The sequence below is a fragment of the Atractosteus spatula genome, chromosome 3 (genome assembly GCF_055471065.1).
Source record: "Atractosteus spatula isolate fAtrSpa1 chromosome 3, fAtrSpa1.hap1, whole genome shotgun sequence".
In the NCBI taxonomy this organism is placed as follows: Eukaryota; Metazoa; Chordata; class Actinopteri; order Semionotiformes; family Lepisosteidae; genus Atractosteus; species Atractosteus spatula.
Genome location: NC_142708.1, coordinates 54,620,774 through 54,642,900, shown reverse-complemented (window position 1 = coordinate 54,642,900; position 22,127 = coordinate 54,620,774). Strand labels below are relative to the sequence as shown.

At 37.1% G+C, this 22,127-nt stretch overlaps 1 protein-coding gene across 2 annotated transcripts; it reads right to left on the bottom strand.

Annotated features, from left to right (window-relative positions):
- Positions 1-11,038: 11,038 nt before the first annotated feature.
- Positions 11,039-18,789, bottom strand: LOC148837955 (beta-1,3-galactosyltransferase 5-like). 2 transcript variants are annotated; one of them, XM_088911049.1, is made up of 3 exons: positions 18,636-18,789; positions 14,089-14,221; positions 11,039-13,290 (listed from the first exon to the last, which is right to left on the bottom strand). In XM_088911049.1, the coding sequence occupies exon 3, from the start codon at positions 13,054-13,056 to the stop codon at positions 12,028-12,030; it is 1,029 nt and encodes a 342-aa protein (XP_088767175.1). In that variant the 5' UTR covers positions 13,057-13,290; positions 14,089-14,221; positions 18,636-18,789; the 3' UTR covers positions 11,039-12,027. The 2 variants fall into 2 exon arrangements, with proteins under 2 accessions (XP_088767175.1, XP_088767174.1); XM_088911048.1 differs by lacking the exon at positions 14,089-14,221 and having other exon boundaries at positions 18,636-18,756.
- Positions 18,790-22,127: the final 3,338 nt, after the last annotated feature.

Below are 22,127 nucleotides of genomic sequence, written 5' to 3'. Positions count from 1 at the left end.
AGGCGGATACACCAGTTCACAAACAGACATGCAAACACTTACACTGGGGCTAGTTTTTCCAGAAACCAATTAACCTACTAGCATACTGTATATGTTTTTGGGCTGTGGGAGGAAACTGGAACACCCAGCGAAAACCAGGTAAGAAGAACCTCCATGCAGAAAGCACCACAGGTCTGGAATTGAACAAAGGGCTCCAGCACTGTGAGGAAGCAATTTTAACCACTGCATCATCCTGCCAGTGAATATAATCTGCAATTATATTCTAGGTTATTAATGGTTCTACACAGTGCTGTCAATATTTTGTTTATGTTTTAATCATAGATCTGGATCAGAAATTATATTGGTTCCTATACTTAAATTTTAATACTGTACTATGCTATGACATGATATGTTGAAATGTACAGTATTTACAAAAATATAATGTCTTTACCTAAAATAACACAGTATAATGAAAATCAGACTTTTCCTCACATAGTTCATATTCCTTAGTCTATGAACTGATGACATTTGAGCACTATGTGTGGCAGACCTGACATGCGGTCATTCTAGGCGAAAGTACTTTTTCAGTGTGATACAGTAGAGCTGATGGGTATGTCAGATAATTGTCTGAAAACAATATTTTCTTTCAATGGCTTCACTCAATCTTGTGCCTGGGGAGTGAAAATGGGCTTGCTTTCATAAAAAAGAAATCTGGTGATAGCCATTTGGTAATTTAACTAGATGCAGTGTATTCTAATAAACAAGCATTCCAGCATTTAAAAAATAAGAAAATATAAAAGGAGTATAAAAGACAACATACTGCCTCTCTCTTAGCACACTTACCATTTTATCTTTGATAAGCATCCAAAAATATTCTCCAAACTGTGAGTTATGTATGCTTACAGAAACCTCTTATTGGATTAGGCTGCAAAATTAAGTATACTTTGCCAAACTCATGCTCAGTGGTCTGCTGTACATCTGTGCATGTAGCAGATGTCCTTTCAGTTCGATGCGTACATTTTCTTAAAGCACTGAAACACCATAGAAGTGGCAAAGTAAATTAAAAAAAAAAGTATACAATATTCATGACGGGTAAAAAATCTGGCAAGAGACTTTTGATGTAGACAAGTGCACAGCATTACAGGCAGGTGGCAAAAACCAACTATAAATATAAAATGTGAAAGAAAGCCCTACAGTGACAAACTAAAAGAGCTGAACTTTAGTCATAAAACAAGAAGACAATGAAGGAACCAGATTAAAAAATTCCAAATCCTGAAAGTCATTGGCAAGTCTGCCCAGTGAACATCTTCTGAATCAACAGGGAAACAAAAAAACAAGAGGCCAAAAGTGGCAACTACTGCAGTGTGCATTTCAAATTTTAAAGCTTTTATAACCAGGGTTATTGGAGTCTATCTTATTGGATGAATGCCTGGATGAGATCCTTGGATCATTTAGCTACTAGGAACTCAATGACCTAGAGAAGCCAAATAGCCCCTTCTTATTTGTAAACTTTTTGATATTAAAGTAAACTACCAAAAATTATATTTTAATTATTTAATTAATTATCTTTTAGAAAAATGTTGATTCTTTTAAACTAGTGATTGTACTGTGGCTAACAACTTTTGATGTTCACTACAGTTTTGGGCCAAGTTGTGCGGACGAGATGTGCATTCTGAAATGCTTCCTTCAGAACCACTGTTGTACTCAGCTGTTAGCTGACTGACTATAGCCCGTCTGTTACTCTGCACAAGCCGTGTCAGCCTCCATCAGCCCCTTTCATCAATGGTCTGTTTCTGACCACAGGACCGCCATTGGCTGGATATCATCTGGGTGGTCGCCCATTCTCGATACAACTATCACACTGTCTTGCGTGAAAACCCCAGCGTTTGGCACCCACTACCATGCTACAGTACAGTATGTTCAAAGTCTTTTGTCTTACCCATTCTCCCTCTGAATTGCACATACACACATAAACCTTAAGAACCTGCCTACCTGCTTTAAATAGGATTGTCTGCACATGTGATGCTGTCACTGAATCAGCAGTCACATGGGAAGGGTAGGTGTAGATAATAAACTGGCCAAAGAAAGCTTTGTTCCTATTGTTTTACCATTAAGAACTTAAGAATGTTTATAAAAGGATATTTGACTCACCTAACTAATTTGGTTAATGTATTTGTGGATCTCATCCATCCATTTCTTCAAAGATCAAAGAGAATGAACTTCATCAATATGAAAGGTGAGCTTGAAAATGACTCCAAGAAGTTTTGTACAAAGAAAAAGATATCCCTCCATTTTTCAGCCACAAATTCACATTTTCTTATACTTGGATCATTGGTTCACTACCAGTCCTAAAGTAGTCTTTTCATGCTTTTAATATTTTTAGCAATTCCCCTTATAGTCTGCTCTACTCAATGCTAAGGAGCTCCATTACCCAGTATGTGAATAAGCTTTAAGGCCAAGAAGGAACTTTTGAGCTTTTTCCAGAGCAGTAATATGCTTCTTGTAAACAAGTGATTAAAACTGTAATAAATATTCTAACCAAAGTCAAACAGCTCTTGGTGCTTTAAGAGCTCAGTCATGGTGGCTGTTTGTGCTACCCGTCTCTCCTCAATGGGTATTTGTGTCTTCAGCTCCATTATACTTAAAACCATGTCCTGTCCACAGTCAGATGCTCTGTCACTTAGCTTTTTGCTTAGTGCTCTCACACTAAGTACAACTCTGCCTGAGTCAGTGTCATACTTTCTCAGGGTTTCTCAGGGTTTCTCAGGGTTAGTACTGCCTAGTAACAAAGTCTTGTCATTGCTGGATACAGTTCTGATTAAGCATGTCAGTTGCAAAGAATACCAAAACCTAATTTCTACTCACCATTCAACCTAGGTTGGCAAATGAGGCAACCCCTAATTTTGCTTTTCCATGACTGTTTATCCTTGGCTTGAAATTTCCAAAAAGCTCTTCTTAAGCATGAAAATACGTCGCCACCACTCTCACTAATTAATAGATGAATGAATCCCTAAGACCTATTGAACAAGAAAGATAGACAAATGTTGGACACCACATATGACAATGGTGTTTTAAAAATATAACTGTCACAATAAAACCATCCACTGTATCTGGGCAGAGAGCCATACAGAGAATATGATTCAAGCATTATACAGAAATCAGTTTTTCAGTACATTAACGAGTCTCTATCTTCCAGACGAGTATATCAAAAACCTTAACAGTGCTGGAAAAAAGTGAAAAAAGACTATCCTGGATATGGTGATGCTCTTTACTTTACTTGAAGCTTTAATCCATCTACAATATTCCTTTTACCAGGGTGTAACATATTTTTGCCTCCCACCACACTTTTTGAAACTGTTCAACTCTCACAGCCTTAACATCTTGCAGTGCTCACAAGCCAAATCTGCATTTAGTCTCTTTTTATGAGGTATGTAGGGTGTCTTCCATGAGCTAAAAACAGAAGACAACTTGCCCTCTTTAATGGCCTGGAAATGACACTCAATCATTCCTGGTCATAATAACCTTGAACACAGTGCTTTTCTTTAAAGGTGAACCAATAAATCACCACGACATTTTCACATAGTTATGAGGATGAGCAGTAAATTCATACAGAAAAACACTATCAGCTGGCATACCCTTACTGAAAATTGCTTTTGAAATGTAAAGCATCACTCAAGATTTAATAGAGGAGAAATAGTTACTTTGATTGGCTTCAATAGATTAACCATTATTGCAGCTCAGTGTAATGGCTCTGTGATTGGAAATACTGCAAAGAAATGGATTTTGTTACTGCATTTCTTCTGTAGTTTTAAGTGCTTTTCCTCAGACAATGTTTTAAAGGATAATTGACCCGAAAGAGCTAAATTAACTTTATTTAAAAAAGGAACAAATGTAAGAATCACAAGCATTAAGTTCACAGAGAAATAGACATCAGAGAATCCTAACCTCTTAGAGCAAATTGATTTTAAATCTTAACGATCTTCTCAGCCACATAAAATTATATCTTAGTAAAATAAATGTAAGGTATAAATCAGAAATACACAATTTCCCAAGCAACATGCTTCATTTAACAAGCATAGAATACATTTATCATTATGTTTCTTTCTGGAAAAGGAGAATAATTTAACAGAGTACTTTAATAAAAAGTGCTGTATTTTTATCTGTAGGTGAAAGTATCAAAATGATTTGAGTTAATTATCTACAGTAATTCCCTGCATATTACAAAATTAGGAATACTGATATCAAATGCAACAAAATTATTTATTTAAAAAAACAAAGAAAAATGCTATTGATTTGCATTTTTGCTTGAATTTAGGATTTAACTGATCATAAAAAAGAATTCACAAGTAATGCATTTCTATGAGAATGGTTGTGTGGTTTCTTTAACTTTTTCAGCTCTTGTTATACCTTTCAGGGAATCTTTATCAGGCAACGACTAACATACAGTACTACAGTATATAGCACTGTACAGAGTACTCAACATTCATACTGAGTCAACAATCAGTAGCATGTTTTAAAAATAAATGGTTCTTCTCAGATGAACAAACTTTTGAAAGATACTTTAATCTCTCGCTTTTTATAAAACCTGGCTGTGCTTTCATGGGCCAGTGGCTGCCTGACAGTGACTGTTTAATTGGAATCAGTGCTGCACAGCGCTAAGCATACTGTATGTTTGTCATGATAAGAAAGAGGGCTACATGCATATGTTCATTCCATTTAAGCAACAGAATTTGAGATTCTGATTCATCTCAAACAGAAGCAAACCACCATGTGGATTTTAAGGCTGACCCTTAAATATGCCATTGACACTGGTTTCCATGTTTCCTAAATAGTCCCTTTTAGTCCCTTTTAGCCCCACCATTATCCTGGTTCAATTGCCATACAAGTTTGAAAAGTGGTTTTAGGGAAGACAAGATGAAGTAAAAAAAAACAAACAACCTCTGCTTCCTTATCTTACTGTACAGTACCTTACCTTACATGTTACTTAAAAATCACTCTTTTTGCAGTTTAAACTTATAATGTCACCATGACTCAAGTAAAATTCATTTAAAATTCTCACAGCAGCATGCTTCTTATATTATACCATTAGAACACAGATATGCATTCTAGTTCGAGTCTTTAAACCTTAATTTAGACACGTACTCAAATGGGTACTCAAATGGGCTGACATCATGATGGATGCTGAACATGTACCTTAGCATTTTCTAAAAAGAGAGAAACATTTAAATGACCTATATAAAAATGTTTAAATCCACAAACTGAATTCGTATTGATCACACTGTAGCACCCTAGCAAATCTGTGATAGATGTTCCTCATTAAAATGATCTCAGTCACAGACACATTTGCCCTTTGTTCTCTAATTATTCGTTTAAAGGTGTCCTAGTCCAACATAAACACTTCAACATATAGATTAATTTATTTGTCAGAGGTAAAGAATTTGATGTTCTGTTTCATTTTTGGTGTATTCTAAGAATGATTGCTTAAGACAGTCCATCCAAAACAAGGCTGTCCAAGAACTTGTTCAATGAAAATAAAATGCCACACTGCCAGATCAACTTTAACTTTAGATTCTTGAATTTAAGCACCATACTGTATATCACAGGGCAGCACAGTGGCAGAAAGAGTGACATTGCTACAGCACCTCGCAGTGCTGGGGCCCTGGGTTCACTTTCTGGACCTGCATGCTGTTTGCGTGCAGCTTGTATGTTTTCCCTGGCTTCACGTGGGTTTCCTCCAGCTGCTCCAGTTTCCTCCCACGGACCAAAGACATAATAGCAGGTTACTTGGCTTTTGGGACAATTGGCCCTGGTGTGAGCATGTGTCTATGTGCCCTGCGATGGACTGGCGTTCCAACCAGGCCGTACCTTGCCTTGTGCCTGCTGCTTGCCGAGATAGGGTCCTGCTCCCATGTGACCATAAATCGGATGAAGTGGTTAGAAAAGTGATGGATGGATAAATATCACTGCTAAATACCTGTCATAACAGTTACATCTCAGATGACAGACTCAGAGGAATCTCAGTGAACAATGGGCCTATTATTAACCTTTCAAACTGAATTGGATTTTCCATGTGTTTTTGATGATCACGGTGCACTTAACAGAGAGAAATACAAAGTAAAAAGTGGAAACTATTAAATAACAACACTATAGAAACAATGAGCTTGCATGTTACACATTTTTAATCATTACCTGTAATCTTCCCCAATGATACTGAAGTGGGAACAATTAATGCACTAAACTTGTTTATCCAATCATTAACAGAAAGCTGCTTATTCTTGGTAATTGCAACCCTGAGCATATCAGGATGGCAGGCGGGAATATGCTCAGGAGAGGACATCCTGGGGCACACAAGAGCAGCAATTAGCCTAGCCAGCATGCATTTGGAAGTTAGGGACAAACCAGAGCACCTTACAAAAACTGTGATAATATGTAAGATCCATGCAGAGATTATCCCAGAGTAGAACAACTCAGGACCAATGAGGTAAGGGTCTGAGGTAACTGAGCTATGAGGTAATGGTGCTAACCAGAGCACAGCTATGCCAACAGTTTGGTTTGATTGTTTTCTGTACTTATTTGACCTCACATATAATGTAAGAATCCTGTAAAGAGTTCACCACAAGCTCCAGTTCACCATAACCCAGCAAATACCTAGATAAGAGACCTCCAAGGAAAGCAAAGGTTGGTGCTGGAAGAGGTGTTAGTAGGGAGTGCTCACCCTGCGGTCTGTGTGGGTCCTAATGCCCCAGTTTAGTGATTGGGAGACTGGGAGACTATACTTCAAAAAAGATGCTGTCCTTCAGATGAGACATAAAACCAAGGTCCTGACTCTCAGTGGTCATTAAAAATCCCAGGGCATTTCTCAAAGAGTAGTGTTAACCCCGATGCCCTGACCAAATTTCCCATTGGCCTTTACCAATCATAGCGACTTAATAATCCCCACCTATCGACTGGCTTCATTACTCTGTTCTCCTCCCCACTGACAAGATGTGTGCTAAGGGTACTTTGGAGTTCAGCACATTGGAGGTAGTGGAGGGGAGTCCCTCTTGCCTGTAAAGCACTTTGAGTGGAGTGTCCAAAAAACAATGTGTGAGTATATATTATGTTAATTATTATTATTATTATTATTATTAGCTTGGACTAAGCTGTTATTGAAAATGGAAGGATGGATCTTCTGTTTGGTATACTATTGTATAAACCTTTAAACACTGGGCTGTACAGCTAGGTCAAATTCAGTTGTGTGACAGCGAGCCAAACAGTGATTCCTCAAACGGACCGCTTCAGATACAAGTTCATTTATCCCCAGTACAACTTACTACTGTAGTTGCAACTGCATAGCTTACAAATGGTTCAACGGAATTCTCTGCATTTCACAGAAAACAAAAGTGTTCAGAAAATACACAGGAGCACTTCAGAAGGATCCAAATCAATGTTTCCCAAACACAGTCCTCTTTTACTTCCGCTGCAACTGAGCGCTTAATTAACTGAACTACTTTCTTAATTACTGTATATCTTTTTTAGCGGATTTCTGGACTCAGTCCATCATATCAGAAATACTCATCTGAAAGCATATTTTGGCCAAGACAGAAAGCAAACAACACTCTCCTGCCTGTTTTCTGTTTAATAAAGGTTTGCTCCCCTACAGGTCTCTAAACAGCTCTTAATCATCTGGCAATTATTAATCTATAAACACAAGCGGGAATTACACTGTTTCAGACACTCCCCTATTTAGCATTTCTAGATCTAGATACAATTAAACACTAATTAAAAATTAAATGAATTCAAATTCAAATCTCCCTATTTGTAGGCACACAACAATTGTTATAGTACATACTGTATTCTGCGATTGTCTTTTTGGATTTTAAATACCCCAGGCAGAAATTATGTTTAGCTAACCTTAAAATACTCTCCAAATAAAACAAAAACTAAGAGTAACTTCATAATTTTAATTTATCTTTTCTGAATTTGTTAGGGTTCCTGATACAAATTAGACCCCGAGGACAGCACATTATTCATTTCAGGGGAAGAGTCTGTGAAAATGATGCATTAATTAGCAGAAAGTGACAGAAAATATAATATGGGGAACTTCAGAGACAAAATATAAGGGATAAAAAATGCACACCTTTATTAGAAAATAGTTGGCTCTGCATTCTCTGTTGATAAAAAAAGGCATTCATTTGTCAATATTTTCTATTTCCTAGTGAGCACTGCAAACACCAGCTTTTATTTTTCACACAAGAATAATTGAAGAAATAAGTTAAACATCTTAGTGAAAATTATTTTTAAAGCAAAAGCACATTACCTGTGTTACACTAAACATTAGTAACATGCTGGAGAAAAGTAGATTTTGTGCAATAACTACTGTAGTAGCCTATCAAAAATTTCTTTTTTTAAAACACTTCATGGAACTGAGTGAAAAATGCCAGAATGTGTCAGCCAGAAGAATTTTATCAGGCTGCTAATAATGTCACAGGAAATCATTTCCTGTATTCTGTCTGGTTTCAGAAATAACCCACGTAATGCATTATTTTTCATTTTTTTCACATTTGCTTGGTTTAACCCCCCCCCAAATTGTTCTTCCTTCATCCACATGAAATACAGCTCAACCCCTTTCTAAAAGTTACTAAGCCAAGCCAATCTGATAGCTTTTCTTATTAACTCCAGTAAGGGATCATCTGTAATTTATTTAAAAACTGTATTTAATAAAAAACTAAAGATCTCGGAGACAGTGCTTTATCTTTTGATATCTGTAAATGTCATGGGCATCAAAAGAAACAATTGTTATATTTACTATATGCAAATGTTTTTGAAAAAAATACAGATTTTGTGTACTGCTTAAATGTTTTTGAGTTTTTTTTAACATCCAGGTGGATATCCACAAGCATGGAGCAGAAACTATACATAGACCTTTTACAAAAAGACCAGTTGATGATGGAGAGGCCCAAGTAGGGCTCACTAGATTCTTTCCTCATGTAACAGTATTCCAGATCATACAATACACATACTATGTTAAAAACCTGTTTCCCTTGCAAATCCCCAAACAGAAAAGAAAATCTTCAAATGTTAAAACTGTCACTGATTTAAAAAAAACTCATAAGGTTTTTAAAATAGCAATCAAAGAGGTGAGTGATCAATTTAAGCAGTAAAATGTATTCCTCTGCAGACACTATTTAAAAAATGTATTGTATTGTATATAATACTGTATTAAATGTGTGAATAATGCACAAGAGGATATAACTGTATACTTTTAAACATGGAATATACTACTGCATCTTTCTCTTACTCATGATCAGTTCAGATGTTAGAAATACAAAGCATCCCATGTGTAACCAGAGGCAGTTTATCATTTTTTACAGCATGAAATTGTAACTCAAATTTTATTTTCGGCAGCAAAGGTATGTAGGCTGTACCATCAACAGACAAAGATAAACCGCAAGGAGCGTATCCGAATCTTTAAAGATGATTTCATGAAACGTAAGAAAACACATCTATTATTCATGCACAGCTCTTAAAAAATAGAAACGCAGAGATATGGTTCTGCAAAAACAGCATTAAAGAACCCTGTGAATCCCTGGCATAAATGTTTTATTCTATAATTGAAAGTCATTATGTGCAACTTGCTACAGGTTTCCGAGTCCGAAAACACTGAAGTTAATTCTGTCGGGTGAACTCTGAAGTTAGGTCAGATGTTGAGTGAATGCTAAACACACTGAAATTACTTTCAATGTGGAGGATGTATACAGTATACATATGTGTTTTTCAAAGTACTTCATGTACCTGGTAAAACACTTGTGTTTGAAGCCACACTTATGTTAATACCTTCCTGAGGCTGGTTTTAGTTAAATTCCCACAATAGCGTAGGTTATGTCAGAGTTCAAGCCTGTGATCATTACAGGATTTTGAAACATGAGATGGATCTAGCACATTCCAACACAAAATGTTATGATTGCAAAGCATTTAATTTATAGGTTTTGCAGTCCTAGATAAAATGAAACAACTCTGATACACAACAAGGAGGATTTACAAATAATAAAAAGCCATTTCTAATGTTAACTTGCATTAACAAGTGAATATGGTGCCTGAAAGTACTGGAATCCAACAGGGCATAAACCCATTTGTCTGTGCAAATGTGAGTTCATTAGTGCGACAGTGGCCAGCGCATTTGGTGTATCAATTAGTGCTACACCCTCAGAACTCTTGGGTCTTGATTTCGGTTCTGGATTAGGGAGCAATCTGTAAGGAGCTTGCATATTCTCTTCTCCACGTCCATTTTCCTCCAGATGCTCCAGTTTCTTCCCACAGTCCAAGGACAGGGTGTCAAGGTTAATCAGTGTCTTTAATTTGCCTCCATTGTGTATGCACCCAGTGACGGACAGGCATTTCATCCAGGGTTGGGTCCCCACTTTGCATTCTGTGCCTGCCAGGCTAACCTCTAATTCACTGCAACCTTCTAGAGCTGTTATTGAAAATAGGTGGACGCGTAGTAGCTACCGTATAGTCAAATTATTGACAAACAATGAAAGCATTTGCATTTTAATCTCATGAATGTTTTATGCTTCATGCTTGTTTGCCTTGGCTAACAAAATAGAATACAAGCACATTCATACATTCCTTGGAAAAGGTAGTTTCACTAGGCAGTGAAAGAGTGATTTGTCATCTTTTTACGAGACTATTGAGTTGAGTTGATTGAGTTGTTGTCTTTTCAGTTTTTTGTATTCACAGAAAGATTTTAGGATACTGTAGAATATTTGGCTTTTTTTAACAAGAAGAATGTTGTTTTAAAGAAATGCAAAGATCTAAACTAGGTGCACTGGCATGATGGGTTTTATTTTATTCATAAGAGTTGTGTAAATATGTGCTCAGTACAGCTTACATTCTGTAAATACCATTATTTCATGAAAATGTTCATTCCGGCAGAACAGGTTATTCATTAGACCACATTATTGCTTTTCATTTTACCTCACTGAAAAAAAAATGGAATAAAATGAAGTCACGTACAGCACTTCAAGAGAAGTCTGCCACCATTATGATTAATAGGTTCATAAAATATAACCACTACTAATTTTAAGATCCGTAATATTTTATTTAACACTTTATAAAAGGTTTAAGACCAAAAAAGTATTAGAACTCCTAAGTGGCTGAACTAGTAAAGGCGTTCACTCGCACGCAGGTTGTGCTCTACAATCACAGGTTCTTGCAGGCATATGGTTTCATCAGTAATGTGTCTCTTCCAATTAGTGCTGAACCTACGGTATGGGGCTGTGGTATCTTTGATAAGTGGCTCAAAGGTGGGTAGGCTACAGGCATCTGCCTATAACTCCTCATTCTCCTTCACAGGGTTTGCCTTGAGCCAGTAAGTGAAAAAAAAAGAATTGGTTTTGGGGGGTTAGTGTGTCTGCACATTTCTATGGATTTTTAAAGCGGCACCACCAGAAATGTTAGGAGAAGCTACTTTATTTTCCCAGTTACAGTAAGTTAATAAGGGGGCAATGCAGTATATTGGGTAAATCTGTGGTCTTATAGCTGGTGAGCTATGGGCTAAAGTCCCCACTAAAGACACTGCCGTTAAGTGAGGTACTTTACCCTATCTGCTCCAGACCACACAGCCGAATGAATGGGAACTGGTCTTGCTAGGGGTAAACCCTGTGATGAACCAGTAACCCATCCTGGGGAGTAGTCATGTGCTCTGTGATCCACTTCATGCCTAGAATAAGCTAATAAGCTCTGGCCTGTTCATCCATTGTGTGTAGCTCAAATGGAATTAACTACTGTACCTAAACTAATAAGATGCTTCTAGTGTAGTTCAGACCTGCAGACACACCACCCCATCAAAACCAATATTAGACAACCTTGCTCTTTAAGATCAAATATGGTGAGATTTTAGAAGGTTCTGGTAGAAATTAAATTGATTCACATTTATCATATCTGCACACTTGTAAACATTACTTTATAGAGAACACAACACATGTATCTCGTAAAAACTATCTTAGTAACCTTTTGATACATCTATTGCACAATGAAAGCTCAAATTAATAATATGAAGCCTATGCCTTACTTCCACCGTGTGATTTCTTGTGTTTCAGAACAGGCAGTTCTGGCTTTTATCATATTTTGCTGAGCCAACTGAAGTTCTATAGTATCCAGGTGATGGATGACCATAAGGTACCTGTAATTACACACTCGCCAGCTGACATTGTGCTTTGTGAAACGTCCGCTTGATTTCACAGAAATCCCAGCTTCCTTTGCCAAAATACCAACATATGCATCTTCCATAGGAACAGGAGGGATAAATTCCGCTATTTTTAAGATTCGCTGGACAACATCTTCTGAAAGTACATAACCAATTCCACTGGCATACGGAGGATACTCATCTTCCCTGTAGTCCTCTTTGGAGACATACCATTTGCTGAGAGGATCTCTGATCACATCTCGTTTTCCTTGTGCAAACAAAGACCCTGCGTAGAGATTGTTTTTGAAATTATTGTGCTCAGCTAAAAAGCGAGGCAGCCTGTCAGTGTTCACAAAGCAGTCATCATCGGTTTTTAAAATGAACTGGGGCTCACAGTTGTCTACAGCCCACTTAAAACCATGCATCACTTTAAGAGTCAAATTTCTGTAACAGTCAGCATAATTCCCCATCAGAATATCACCATAGGCACGCTGCTCTTGTACAAACTCCTGAGGAATACCCAATTCTGGGCGGTGACCAATCAGAAATAAAACTTGCCAAGAGTATGCGTTGCCTCCATCCTTCTTTCCCCAGGTACTGCGGATTGCGTTCCTTTGCTCTAAATGCCATGGGGCAGATGTTACAAGTATCATCAAAGTCTGACCCCTCAGGCAAAATGGAGGTTCCAGGCTAGTCCTCAGCAATGATTTAAAATCTATTCCCGTTCTATGCATTAAAACTTTGAGCTTCGAGTCCTTAAGAAAACCTTCACTTTTTTGCCTGAGTGTGCTGCCGGCATAAACCTGAGTGTGGCTCATAGAGGTAAATAATTTTAAAATCAGCAGTGTGGAAATCAAGGAACTTGCACAGATAAGGCCAGCTACGTAACGTGAAAGAGGTGCTGGTTTCATTGCAAAAGGAAATCCAAGACATTTTCTGACTTTAAAATAACTCACTAAGACCGTAGTCTACCTTGGGTGTTACTGTATATCTCTGTTTATTTTCCAACGGCTATACTTTCACTCCGGTGTGGTACTGTGTAACTCCATGGTAGACCTGTGAGATAACGTCACTTTCAAAGTCAAGTTGCGTGCTGCACTGCTGTTGAGAAAGAAACGTCTTTTCCTTGGTGCTGAGAATCAAATCTGCAATACAAAAACAGCACATTGCTTAATTATAGGTTAGAAATTACAGGAAAAGCGTATTCAATTATCTCAGACACTTCAAGTCAGTGGTCTTAGTCGAGATCCCACAAGAACCAACCACCATTTTCAGTTTTTATCATGTTCTAGCAAATGCAAAAACCTCATGGATTGCTCTACCTTACTGTGCCAAACAAACCCTTACAGAGCAGGCATTATTTGAAGAAAGTAATGGAAAAAACAAGTGCTTAAATCAAGTTTCTAAGATTTAGTTTTCATCAAATGTTCAGGAGGGATGACAGTAAACAAGTTCTCCTTCACCTGTAACTCTAATTCACAATCTGCCATGACATCATTTCCCAAATTGATATACACACTGTCTACACTCCTCTTCTTTGTATTTATCTTTCTACATCCCTCTCCCACACCATCTCCACCATTGCAGCTACTCTTTGGTAAGCTCCTCACTCTGCATCAGGGTCCTAACTTCCTCATCTATCGGCCAGAATGTTTGACCCTCCAACAAGCATGTTAGTCCAAAGCTTCGTATGTCTGAAATTTTAAAAACGTTTCTGAGCCCATTTTCTTATTTGGATTTGTTATTCATCTGGAACACCAAAGCTCCTGCTTCAATTTGTGGACTGAAAAGGGGATCTGGCATTTATCTTTGCTGAACTGAGCCTAGGAAAATGGGAATTTTTGAAAGTAGGAGAAAAAAAAACCTCAAACCTCATTATTTTCCAAGTGTTCTTTAAACAAATTTCACACAAAGAGCGTGACTGAACAACTACATTAACTTACATAAAAAGTATAATATTCTTCACAATCTTCAATCCAATGCTCTTCACTAGCTGCTCTCATGCCCCAGCTGATTTTCCTTCTCCATGGTACAAGAGACTAATGGTTAAAGCTAATATCTTTACAGGTCCAAAGCCTATAATACAAAGAGAGAAGAAATAATGAGAAAACACTCTCATCTTCTTACCAACAGAGATTGAATATATAGTATTCCTTTGACATAGGGTCAAGCATTTCAAGAAGTATGAAATATTAATCTTTTTCCTCATGCAAAAATAGGCAGTTTCCTTTGAATTCTCATAGGTATGTATCAAAAGACAAATTACTAAACCTTATTTAACCTATTTTAATGGCATGGAAATGAGGTGTAAAGCCTGCGCTGCCTTTGCATGTACAAGTTGACAACAAAGGTTAAACCAATATCTCATAGACTAATGTTATAAATATCAGAAGTGTCAAAAGGAAAGCAGGACATTATTACTCCATTGGGGCAAGGAGAAGGTGACATTTATGGGTATACCTTTAGGTTCATAGGAATCCAGGTTAGGAATGACATTTGCTGTGAAGATGCTTTAGTTTCATTTTGATTAAATAAGATAGAAAGTCACACATTACGTTCCTGCATGTGTGTTTCTGAATACCTTATTTGATTAAGAAATAAATGTGAGGACCAGAAATGAAGGAACGCCATTGGGGAAAAAAAAAGATTTCAGACCCGGGTAAGGAAAACAAAATGTAGATCATTGCAAAAGAAATGAACACAGCAATGTATTCAAAAAACACTTTAGCATCAGCAGATGCTATGCCTTCAATAATTTAAAACCACCAAAATATATTAATGCAACTCAAAGTATCCATTAAAGTGGAAGCCCAAGGAAGGTTACCCTTATGGGTAAAAAAAAACCTTTAAGAAACATCCAAACAGCAACTCAGGATATAGAGAATATGATATGGGTTTTCTGGAATAAGCACCATGAAAAAACAGGGAAAGTCTTTTGATGGAGTAGAAATGGAAGTAATGACAACTAAATACAAAAGCTGATTAGTTCCACAGCTCTCTTCTTGGTCTCTCCTAACCCCAGATGACAAAGCCAAGTTTCATCTGAATATATTGTAGCAATTCTCTGCCCCCTGGCATTGGACTGTCCCCACGACCTCTCCTCTTTCACCTCAGGTTCAACCCTTTCTGCCTTTTCTCTCTATACTTCCACAGAGGGATCCCCATTGTTTCCAGAAGATGTCCAAGGACGCTGCCTGGGTGGGTGGGCCTGTGAGTGGGGAAAGGAGACCAGGAGAGGACAGTAATCCTGTGTCTATGTCTTCTTCTTTGAAAGAGGTTCCCCCAGAGCTCGATAGCCCCAGCTCCTGGACCGACAGAAGATGCCGTACAGCACCACCCCGATTGATCTGTGCTGGGGTGAGGTCCCCCACCAACCTTGAGCTGTGGGGCCAGAGCTTGCGCCCTCCACCGAGGACAGCTGGGGGACCGAAAAAGGGCTTAAGCCTTCTCAACCCTAGGTTGTGCACCTAGGATCCTGCATGCACATGACAGCACCTCTTTCCCTTGATGGTAAGGCAGGCCAGGCAGGTGAGGGCTGTGAGACAGTGGATCTAAAGCTCCTGGGTTAAGATGGGTGAGAGGCTAGTGCCTCCATGTCCAGGTGCATTCTGACAGACAGTTGCTTCTATGGAAGAAGACCCCCAACAGAGCCTGATAGTCCCAGCATCAGCAGCCCACTGCAGGCTCTGATCCTCCCCATTCCAGATCCCTGCTGCTACTGCATACTCGGAACATAAACTTGAACACTCAGTCCAACAATGGGATTTCAAAGTCTCCCTCAAGGATGAGAGACCTGGGAAGGGGGCTGTCTAGTAATCCACTCCCCCAAGGTGTTGGCCTGTCCCTACGACACCTCCCCACCTTTTCCCCTCTATAAATCCACGAAGAGATCCCCGCTCTTTCTCTTTCCCCCCCAGGACATGTCTGCTCTTTCTTTTTGTTTCCTAGCCTTACCTGCTCTGTGACTAGCATGTCCTGTTGTAAGGAAAAGGGTAAATATACTGTCAGTCAACCTGTAAAATCATCTCCACCTGTCATTCCCCATGCAGCCGCTGCTGAACTGGGAGTACTCATTATAATAGACTACACAAACTGTATCTGTTTCTTTAACTAACAAAAAGGATTGTGAAACATAAATGAATTTTGGGCATGTTAGATGACAAGACAGAAACACCACCATACTATGGGCACTGTGAGATTTTGCAATGCTCTTGCAAACTCGAACAAACTTTTGAGACAACTTTACCTTACTGTGCTACAAAACACCTCCCGAGCAGACATGTCTTGAAGAAAGTAAAAACAACCTCTTTGGCTCAGGAGGAGATATAGAACTTTTAATGAAGGTTCGGGAGGGATGACAGCAGCCATGTTCTCCTTTTCCTCTGGTACTGCTCCATCATTTCACTTTCCAGAAAACTATAAATATACAGTATAATAGCAGCACCCCTTTTCCTTACAGTAATCTTTCTCCATCTGACCTCCAGAGTTAGAAATTAACATGAACGCTTTCAAGAGAAGCTAAGTTTCACTTTAAAATATCTGTATACACTACATCATTTGTTATTCAACACAATGGGACATCATTGTTGGGGGGGGGGGGTGAATACTCTTGTAAGGCACTGTACCTGTATCTCTGTGTTTTAAAACCATGGCTTATGATATATATTTTTATATATAATTTATTGTTACATAACAAGCAAAAAATAATATACTGTGCAGGATTTACATAGATATAGATAGCCTTACAATGAAGTATGGCTTTTATTAATATAAATTATGTTTCAAAATGTAATTCTACCTAAACCATTGTTATATACAGTATATATATAATGGTAAGATTGGAAATAAAATGGTTTTTTTATGTTTAGTAAAAGTCTCTCCAGCAGCCTTAACCACCTATATAATTTATTACCTTTACTGGTTAATACAATTGGAATTCCCTTAACACACTACATTCACCTGGATAACTGCACATTTCCCCTTCTGTGTCTGCTTTGAACTACATTATCACAGCATGTACCTAGCCCCTCCTGACTCTATCCAGGTCATTGTACAATATGAATGATAACATCTACCCACAGGGGCAACCTCATACACAGTTCACTGTAGGAGCGGAATCACTCTGCAGCACCGAGGACAACAAACTTTATCTGTGTCTACCTATATGATTAATGACACAGTGGTTTGCCCTCCAACTCTAAATAGTCTGAAACAGCTCTGAAGGAAAAAGCACAATGAAAAAAATCTGAACACCAATTCTTACTACTGAAACAGGTACCTATTAACACCCCCAAATACTGATTGCACAGCCAGTGATTAGACATTGTCATGCTGAAATAATACTATTTAATTCAATGTATTTACTTCAATACACGTAACGTACTGTATGTGTACAGCCATTTAACGTCTTACTTTTAGCTTGGATGCAAAGTACACCTCGAAAGAACTATTAATTTCATACTGGTAATAAAATGATTCTACATTCTACATTAAGCAGACTAAGGTGTGAAAGGTTCACATTCTGAATACGCATAATACATACAACAAGCAAGATTAGAGAGTAAATAGTTCCTTTATCAGGAACTGCCAATGAACTGTGGTAGACTGATAGGCAATATTGTAGGCTGGATGAATTTAAACGGAATCAAAGCACAAGGCGTTTAAAAGGTACTATTTATACTGCGAAGAGACCAGAGGCCAGTGCCACTTGCTCGGTTAAAGAGCACCGCTGTTAATTTCAATGCAGTGGAGTTACTCGAACGTAACAGAGAGCTCTTGTTTCTATACCCAACGAAGCACATGATGTACAGTATACCAAAGTATATCAGTATACAGTAACACCGTACCAGACTCAATCGTAATTTTTTCAGACATAAACTGTATGGTACCTTAGTCATAATATAATCTATCTCACTGAAAATAGTTTAGCACGTTTTAAAATATATACAATATCTATCTACACTGGCCGCCGCTTAATATTTTGGGCTACAATGCACACATTTTAAGAATGCGCTTTTATGTTTTAATTCAAAAAGCAAAATGTACTGTACCTTTCCGTCATCTAGTTTACATGCTATTCACAGCGGTTTGGAACTTAATAAGTACAGCATTTCTCTCTTTAAATTCATTTATTTTTTATTTGTCCACAAAAAAAGCATTCAGTATCATGTTCATACATGCCCATGCATTCTTAAGCTGAACTGAAACTTTTCTCAAGACACCGCTCTCCCATCTCACACTGAAAATGGACAATATGGTTAGCCTAATATCTTAACTATTTTTAGTCCATATTAAATATACCAAAACAAATACCACAGTTAGTCTCAACTAATTGTTTTAACGACGTAGAATCAAGAAAATAGAATTAAAAAATGTACGAATAAATAACATAACCGAAAAGTAATGACACGAGGTTTCGGAGGGTAAATATTTTGTAAAGTGCACATAAAATGCCTACAGAACACAAATTACACAGAATACTTAGACTTACAAGCTCAAGTTACTCTGTCTTCTTGGAAAAACAACACAAGTGCACAAATAATGCTCTATAGAACGCAGAAAGTTTCCAATTAAAGACTATCTCTAAAACTAAAAAGAATGGAGACTTTACGTTTGCTTTCACTCATTGACCCTCCCTTCAAACTATTGACACTTATCTCGACCAATGGTTCCCAACTCATCTGTTAAAACTCCGGGAAATATTTAACCAATGGCGCTGAACCGCATAAAATAGGGACGAACTCCAAGGTCTTAAGTTTGTTTTCTTACAATATTTATGGTTTTATGTTATTTTGTAACCTCACACAACATGAACAATGGTGACCTTACCAAAACAATACAAATTGCGAAACAAACTAAACTAATGCTACAATTGTATCATATAATCAATTCGATTTAAACAGTTTTGCGTTCTGTCTTTTCATGTTGCTTCACGTATTACACTATTTCCTTTGCACTTAGATTTAATTGGAAGCATACATAAAAAACGCGAAAATTAATTATTGTCATATTTTTTTTTTTACTGTCTACAGCATTCTTTAAGAAGTGGAAAGTTTCTTCCAAAGAAATTACAGTACTTAAATGTTATCCCCCGTCAGGAACTGGTAATCTGTTTCTTGAGACAGAAGTGAAACTGGTACAGTTATAACACGTGAACTTATGTCAACTTCAGCAACAAAACCTAAAATAAACAATGAAGCAGTAGTGTGCTGGAAAAAATCTATTTGTATAGCATTTAACTGAAGTCGTGAACGGTTCCAAAAGTGTAAGTGAAAAGTATTTTTTCTGCAAAAATGTTTACTTATTTGAAGTGTTGTTGCCATGCATAAGTGACTAGTCTTCATGTACAAAAATGTAGTTTTATGACAAAATATAGTAAAACAAAATGCAAGTGTAGCCTATGCCTTAGAATTTAAATTAAAATAGATTTTATTCATTAGCAAGTTTTGTACTGTATATACATATTAAATTCTCCTCTGAATGTCCTCAGTTGCCTTTTAAAATACCTTAAAGTTTTGGTTTTTCTCTTAGAAAAACATTAGAAATGTTATTGAAAATGTTAGTAGTCCTGCTGTACAGAAAGTTATTTTCAGTTTAATGCCATTCTGTTATACAGTATATACTTTAGTATTTCAGGTGGGTAGCTGCGTCAGCATGCGTAGGCTGCAAAGGAACAAGTAATAGGTTTATTCCATTCTGAAAAAAAGAAGAAAGAGAACACAACGTTTCTCTTTCTTCTTTTTTTCAGCATGGAATAAACCTATTACTTGTTCCTATACTTTAGTATGTTGTATGGTGTCATAATATTTTTAAATAGCATTTTTGCTGTGAATACATCAGTCAAAACTTGTTAAAGACTGGATGTTTGTGTTTATCTGATTAAATATATTTGCAAATGTCTCAATTTTTTCATGCCTTCTAATAGGATTAATTGACTTTGGAGGAATAAATGTTTCCCAAAACATATACTGTAGTAGATCGCCAAAGAAAAGGCTGTGCAGTAACCACATGGTTAAATTAGAAAATGAATGATAGTGGATAGATCATTCAGAAAACCTGAACATTTTAAAGAGTTTGGTAATGCCTATGCAACAGGAGAGTGATTAAATTAAAAAATGTTTTGCACTAAAGAAGGAATAAAAATGCCCTACAGATTCCAAAATGGAAATTACTGTGCTTAGTTTTCCATGAAGGTTCTGCCTGGTCCTATTCTATTTTAAAATTCTGTTTTTAAACTTGTTAATCCCATTGAAGCATTCAACTCTTGTATATTTTTTTGCACTGTCATGCTGGCCAAATAATTCCGTATTTTAAATTGGAACTGAATTCACAGGTTCGGGATAGTTGCAAGAAGGGATTTAGTTGTTATTCTGACAAGTCTTGCTATGTGAATCAGAAACCCAATTAGTTCTTCAGCTCTGGCTCTGGAGAGGATGAGTCTAACAGCCAGCATCGGTAATTGTATGGTACACAGCATAAAATAGTTGTAAGGAGCACACACTTACAGCCTTGTAAGCTAAAAAGGACAATTCTGTAATCAAAGCACAAAAGAAATCCAATTTAAAAGTTGTAGGAACATCTTCTTCAAGGTCATATGTTTCTGCATTCTTACAGCATAATTAGGTTTGTGCAAAACTGTTTTCCCTGTTCCAATTATCATAATCATAGCAATATTCTAGATTCAAATAGCAAGCCAAACATCTTTTCAATTTTTTAAAAATTCTGCTACCTAGTTTTTATATATATACTTAATTTAATATTTTTATGGTTCTACGAAGGTGCAGTTTTGTGCTTTTGTTAAATATTTTTAGGTTTATACAGTACACCTCTCTACTGTGTATTGGTGTTATCATAATAAGTGCAAGACTCTTTAGCATATTTAATTTATTAAGATTCAAACTTTGTCAAATGAACTTGCTATTTTAGGATTTAAATAAAACTTACAAAACAAATGTTGAGAACACTGCAAAAATTAAAGACACCTCTTTCTAGTCCCTTATTACCTTTTCTTAAATAAATCAAGTAATGTGTTAGTTTAAATAATAAATACACCCTACCCTAAATTATTAAGCAACCAATTTAACAGATTGTACTGTGGATGTAGATTCTAAGCCTCTTAATACGAGCATTTTCTTATCACCATGGAATGCATTTGTGCATTTACATTAATATTTTATGATGCAACATGATGTGATGTTTTTGCCTTTAATCTAAGCAGCCTGTACAATTGCGATTTGCTGTATGTTCTTTCCCACAAACTGCATTCTCTCTGAAAAACTGTGCCAAACCTATTTTCCAAAATTGTGTACTGGCTTTATTCAGCATCTGTTTTTGCAATCCTGAGTTATTAATTTAATGCTTGCAGAAGTTCAATACACTGTATACTGAATACCATGTAAATTAACTGCTAGATCAGCAATGTTATTGGGCTGTGGTTACAATTCAGTGAAGACAGAGGATGTAATGGCCGTGCAGTCAATGCAGTGCAGGATGTTGATCTCGGATTGAATCAGAATGTAATCAGCAATCCTTGTTGTGTGGGGACAAGCACGCTATTAACAATGGATGGCACATTACTCAGAATATTATCAAGATAACACTTTATGGCAAAATTCAAATCAACAACAACCCAGTTTTTTAATTTATCAGTAATGCCCCGTACACGTTTGAAAATGTATGCTTTACCATTGACAGTTAAAACACAGAGCTTGGATTTATCAGAAAACACCACACTTGGATGTTTCTAAGAGCCACCTGTATGAGATGCTGGCAGCTCTACAGCCATTTAATGACTGTAATCAGATTAATGAGTCTTCCACTATGCTTAATTGCCTAATTTTGTTTGCAGCCATAGCTTCTGATTTTCAAAGGCATTCACTGATTTTTAAATCATGATTTCCCTCATGGTACTGTACACACAAGAACTTGCTCATGGTGCTCAGTCGTTGTGGTTATTTTCAGTATCTGCTGCTAACTAGAGGGT

Bases quoted from the DNA above. Each gene is read 5' to 3' on its own strand.
- LOC148837955 (XM_088911049.1), bottom strand. From the start codon at position 13,056: ATGAAACCAGCACCTCTTTCACGTTACGTAGCTGGCCTTATCTGTGCA.